This window comes from Alligator sinensis, unplaced genomic scaffold (assembly GCF_000455745.1).
Source record: "Alligator sinensis unplaced genomic scaffold, ASM45574v1 scaffold989_1, whole genome shotgun sequence".
Classification (NCBI taxonomy): domain Eukaryota; kingdom Metazoa; phylum Chordata; order Crocodylia; family Alligatoridae; genus Alligator; species Alligator sinensis.
Window position 1 is genome coordinate 1,411,196 of NW_005842266.1, and position 5,867 is coordinate 1,417,062.

Genomic DNA, 5,867 nt, shown 5'->3' on the forward strand with positions numbered 1-5,867 from the left:
ACGTGTGTCTTTTGGGTGACTTGTAATGCACGGCACAGGAATGACATGTCTTCGAGGAGAGAGACTTCCTGGGGCCCTTAGGACAGAAAAGTAGAGAGCATTGGTATTTCAGTTTTCAGCTACCAGTGCATCAAACATGCTGCTTTTGTATTCTGACTTTTACAGCTCCAGTTTGAGAGGGTGTGATATTTTTGTTTTGTTTTGTTTTTTTTTTGTTTTTGTTTTTGTTGGACAGCGCAGTAGTTGTGCTGCTTCTGCCCTTGATGAGCAACAATCCTAGTAGCAACAAGAAGGGCAAGGTCAACAGTTGCTTGGCAATAGCTAGCGGGGAACAATGGTGAAGGTAGGAAAGGAGAGATGTGTGTACAGGGAGAGGTGCCCTAGCTCTCAGATGGGGATACAGTCGGAATCATGCTGTGGACGGGGCAAGTCTGTTGGCACCTTACTTCTTTTTGCCACTCTAGAGTGCAATGGCATGGGCCATGGATGCTCATAACTAAGCAGAGAACACAGGATCCTCCCTCTATCCTAAGGGAATCTGAATGACATGTCAGAAATCCCTTCTTGGATCCTAGGTATGTATCCAAGGAGGGCAATGAACAAATCCAAACTTAATAAGCAGTCCTGAGGTTGGCCCCTGCAACTGTACACATGCTGAAAGGCTGGATTTAGATATTTCTAGGTTGTGCTTGAGAACTGTTTTCTTAACAACATCAACATTGCCAGTGGCATAGAGCAGAGGTTGGGTGTCTGGGTAAGTAAAGATTGATCTTAAGGGGGCAGAACAGCCATGGGCTCTGCTTAATTGGACTATAGGGGTATGACGAGCCTGTCTCAAATTTGGATCAGCTGTTTGACAGTAGGTCCTGATTTGGCTGATTTAAATGTCTGGTGGGACTAGTTAGACAGCAAAGGCAATTGCTCCTCTTAAACTGAATTAGTAATGTTAGAGGCACAAACATGTCATATGTGAAGCTGGGGAATTAAAGAGACACTACAGTTGGTGTTGCTGGAAGCAGCTTATGAATACAGCAGTGCAGGAAGCCCAACAGGAAGCATGCAGCATTGTTTGCCACTTTCCCTCTTGTGCCAGCCATGTGTATCCCTGTTAAGCTAAAACTAGAGTGAAGCTAAAGCTAAAAATGAATGGCTTGTTTCTGTAGTCAGCTGCAGGATATAGGTATCTGAGTGGGGGCAGACAATTGTACAATGTAAATATATCAGTTTTTGCAGTATCCTACTGGCAACCTTTTTCCCTATTTTTGCTGTTGCTTTGACTGGCAATTCTCTTTGGTTTTTAAGGAAACTGGGGGCAGGTGCTACACTGGAACACAAGTATTTCACTTGGGTACAGAAACAGTAAGGAGAATTGGGACAATGTGGCCCAACTGTTAGCTTATAAAGTGAAGCCTTGCAAATAGATGCAGACCTAGAAATAGCTTTCCATGACTTTTCAAATGTGTATGTTTTTCATAGAAACATACTGCCCAGCAGAGTCCACGCCTTTTCACATAGTGTATGGAAACCTGAAACCTAGTGAAATAAAATTGCCTAGTCTGTGGTGGTGTCGTAGTGAACATAAATGTGCAAAGTGATCTGCAAACACCAGGGTATGTAAATCTGATGTTTCAAAAACCTTCGTTTCAGTTATTTTCTGCTAGGTAGAGACCACCATTGTGTCCCTTTTAAATTCCTATTCCCAGCACAATCTGGAGCTACAAACTTCAAATCAATGCCTAACCTTTTAGAATTTTTTTTAGCATGTGGGGCCAGGTTCTCAAAGCGCTCTGCACCTGGCAGCACCCATAGTTCTAAGGGGACAGGTCTCCGTCTTGGTTATGGCTTCCCCTCACCTGCTTCCCCCAAGTTCTTATGGGTGCTTTCTCCTAGGCTTGAACGAGCCCTTTGAGTTGTCATCCTATGGGAGGGACTGGATAAGAAGACATTTGGTGCCAGTCAATGTGTCTACAAAGACCTGGCCACTGAGGAGGTTTGGGGAATGGCATGGATGGTGGTTGGGTTGGCCAGTAGATGAATGGGAGCTTTACTGGAGCAGATCAGGAAATAGAATTCCATTCCAGCAGAAAACCTGATGGGTTGGGGTTTTTGTTGTCCCAAACCAGGATAAAATGTCAAAACTTTGGCTTGGTTTGCAGAACAACATGTTTCAAAACAACTTGATTCTGAAACATCCAAAATGGGAGGTTTGATCTCTGTGCCTGATCGACAACTTTGGGCTTAGCTGTTTTGCTTTCAGTGTGGGAGGGTGGGGATAAGAGGGGGCTGGCATGGACCGATTAAAGCCTCCCAAAATGTTTTGGGAGATGAGGGCCAAGGGAGCAGATGCAGCACTCTTCCCTCTCCCTTATGCAGGATCTGAAGGAGGGGGCACTCTAATGCCTAGGGCCCCTCTTAAGTGGGTTTGCTAGCCTGAAGAAGGGGAAAAGTGTCCAGGACCATTGCCACCTCCACAGGCCCCTCCTAGAAGTGTGGTGGGGTGCCAATAGCCACCTCCTGCCTTCTGGAACTGCCCTGAGCTCACTCCTTCCCTGGACTGCAGCAATGCCCTCCTGCCTGGAGAGGTGCAAGCAACTGCACTGGTGCCTCAGGTGCGTGCTCCCTGCCTGACTTGTACAGGGCTGTCCAGCTTTCCTCGGTTTCATGGGGTTTGAGGGGCAGCAGGCAGAGCTGGTGGGGCTTCCATGCCAGCTTCTGCACTGTATAAGCCCAGGCCTTGTGAGTGGGCCTCCCCACTCAATGCTCTGTAGAGCAGCTCCACAGTGGGGGATGTTGGGTCCCCCAATCAGAAACTGTAGGGGGGATTATAGCAAACTGCAGTGAGAGAAGTGTTTGGGTGTCTGACCATATCACCACATCTTGTTTTGTAGCAGCCACAGGGGACAGGAAGAGTCCTTGCAGCAGAGATGCAGTTTTCTATCTGCAAATTCTATCCCAAGGGCTGCCCTTGGCCGTGAATGCAGGCAGCTGCATGTGCTAGGGCTTTGCTGACCCTGTCCTGTGCCATTCACTGCCCTCCAGTAACAAGACATGTAGGGCAACCTATACCAAGACTGGCTGGAAATGCTTCAGCTTGCCGTATCCTCAGTTTGCTGGAGCTTTTGTGGATTATGGGCCTCGTGGCTGAGGCTGCCCGTTTTACACGGGATACAGTGTCAAAGGCCCGTGGCAATACAATATGACAAACCTGCCTGGCTACATTGTATTGTTCCTTCCAAAACCTTGCAGTGGCACGCGCCCCGGCCGGAGGGGCGCGCACCCGGGGCACCCCAGGCTACCTGGTGCTTGGGCCACTCCCCGGCGGGTGCTGAGCTCGGGGCATTTGGCTGCATCCGCCAGGCCCAGCAACGGGGCAAAGCTGTCTCACGGGCCTATTCTGCCCTGACGCCACCCGCGGCTTAGCTGAGCCTGATGCCGGGACGGGGGAGGCTGCCCCAGGGCTGCTGCGGCAGGAGGGTGGGTGGCGCTGGACCACCCGCCCTTGTTCCACGGGCGGCCTGTGAAATGGTTCTGTTTCCCTGGCACCCCCCCCGCCTCGGAGGCTGGGCGGGGCGGGCTGTGCGAGGGCCGGCCCCGCCTGAGTGCCAGGGAGGCGGCCCTCCCCGCACGGAGGCACGAGCAGGAGCAGGCGCAGGCGGGCGCCGGGCTGGGCGCAGCGCCCCGGCCCCAGGTACCGCGCGGGTCCTCCCCCCCACTGCCGGAGCCCCCGCTTCCACTCGGCCTCCTTCAGCCTCAGCGCTTCCTCCCGCCAGTACTCCTTGAAGTTCCCTCAGGCCTCTTAGGATCCCCCCGGGGTCAGTGACCCGTGTGCGGCTGCTTCCCCCTGCCTCCAGCCGCCAAAGGGGAAGGGCTGGTCCACCCCCTCCCTCCTTTCCCTGGGAGGGGAGAGCGCTCAGTCCTGGGGAATTCAGCCTGGGAGGTACCTAGTGCCGCCCCCTGCTTCCTCGCCCAGCTCATCCCCGCCAAACGAGGTTCTTTGGGTAAATCTGATAACTTTTACTAGCCCAACTAAAATAGTTGGAAACATTCTTCTTTGCAAAGCTTCCGGGCACAAACGCCCTTCTTTCAGCTGAGAAAGTGTCATCCCAGCCAAGGCTTTGTCTCCTCTGGGTTTAAAGATGGAGGCTCCCCAGCCTGCAGCAGGCTCTGAAGAGGGTGGTAGGATTACAAGGCCTCTTGCAAAGGCTTTTTTGGCAGGACAGGTACCTGGCCAGGCTCAGTGCTAGCCATCAGAGGTGCAGCTCCACTGGCAGCAAATGAAGCTGAGCTTTCCAATTCCCCAGCTGCACTGTAAAAGCCCGACTCTGTGCACTGCACGTTTGTGGGGCTTGCTCTTCTTTTTTACAAACTTAAGAGCATAATTAGTGCCAGACTGGGTGGGGCCAAGGGTCCTTCTAGGCTAGGATGCTGTTTCTGACACTGGCAGGAAAGGATGCTATAGGAGGAGAGCACTGAACCAGATCTCTCCTCTATCCCCCAGTCCAGCATTTCTCAACCCATGGGTCATGACCCCAAAGCGGGTTGCAAGAATATATGAAAGGGTTGCAAACAAACTTTATAAATGGATTCTCCTTTAAAGGAGAAAAACATGGGAAACAGTGGGTTTTCCCTTGCCGGCTGGCAGAGTGCCAGCCTGACGGGCTGCTTGGGGCACCCCATACCCCACCCCCTGCCCCACACACTGGGGGGCTGGGGCCTGGGGGAAGTGGGTTGGGAGTGAAGTGCGCTGGGTCAAGACTGGCCATCGATGTTTACAAATGGGTCCTGGTCCAAAAAAGGTTGAGAGCCACTCCCCTAGTCAATACCTTTCCTGGCATTCATCATTATTGGTTTGGAGATGCCCGCAGAAACATTTCCAACCCCTCTGTTCAGTAGCCAGGAATAGATCTGTCATCCATGAATTTAGCCCATCCCTTTCTGAACCTGGCCATGCTGTCTGCCCCCTGTGGCAACGCATTCCAGAAGTTAACTGCACCTTATGTAAAAATGTGCTGGGTGGTGCCTTCCTCATATTCTAGACTGTACAAAACAATCGCTAGAGAGAGCCCTTGTCTGCAAGCACAGACCTGTATGACCATGCTGGAAGGGCTCCTGTTACCTTTGTGGGCCTCTGAATCAGACTCAGGGCCTTTGTGGGTGTCAGGGTCTGCACAAGAAGGTTTCAGAGCCCACCTGATTGCAGCAATATTGTGTGTTATCATTGGGGGTTCTTTGGGGTGGGTTCTTGGTCTGCAGTGCTGCTGTCTGATCTGTTAGCATTAAATTGAAGGGATCTCATGCTAACAGCCCTTGAGTAAAACAACCCCTGCAATTTTAATTGTAGTGTTAAGCATGACCAACACAGAGAAATCACTGGGTTCTGTTCTTTGTCATTGTATTACAGTTTCATAATCCTACCAGCAGTCCATAGACTTCCACAGGAGGCAGTACATGAACTTTTAATGTAGATTTTCCTGCCTTCCCATTTATCTTAAGGCTTCCACAAAAGTCAGAACCCAGCACGCTCTGCTTTTACCATCTGATCCTCCTCAGCTAGGTTTGGCAGGCTGGTGTGTGGGTCAAACTTCATGTCACAAAAGCTGTGCCCATTGATAGAAATGACAGTGTCTTCCAGTGGAGACCCAGGCTTGCAGAAGGCTTTAGGGACTGGTTTGAGGATTCATGCCTAAATAATATCTCTCCAAGTTATGCCTAAGGTCAGGGACAGGGCAGATTAGGGACACCGCTAGCAACTGTTCAAGTATATATTATTATATTATTTCTGGACTTGTTTTTCCATGGGTGTTAGTCACTTTATATCAGGCACGTAAATAAATCAATACTCTCTCTCTCTCTCATGTACTCCCTCC

At 50.8% G+C, this 5,867-nt stretch overlaps 1 protein-coding gene across 1 annotated transcript in view; it reads left to right on the plus strand.

The window, feature by feature from the left end:
* Positions 1 to 334: 334 nt before the first annotated feature.
* Positions 335 to 5,867, plus strand: part of ARL9 (ADP ribosylation factor like GTPase 9) — an 18,311-nt gene continuing 12,778 nt past the window's right edge. The window contains exons 1-2 of the mRNA XM_025209073.1: positions 335 to 343; positions 3,560 to 3,688. Of these exons, the coding sequence (XP_025064858.1) occupies positions 335 to 343; positions 3,560 to 3,688 (138 nt within the window). The remainder of the gene's footprint in view (positions 344 to 3,559; positions 3,689 to 5,867) is intronic.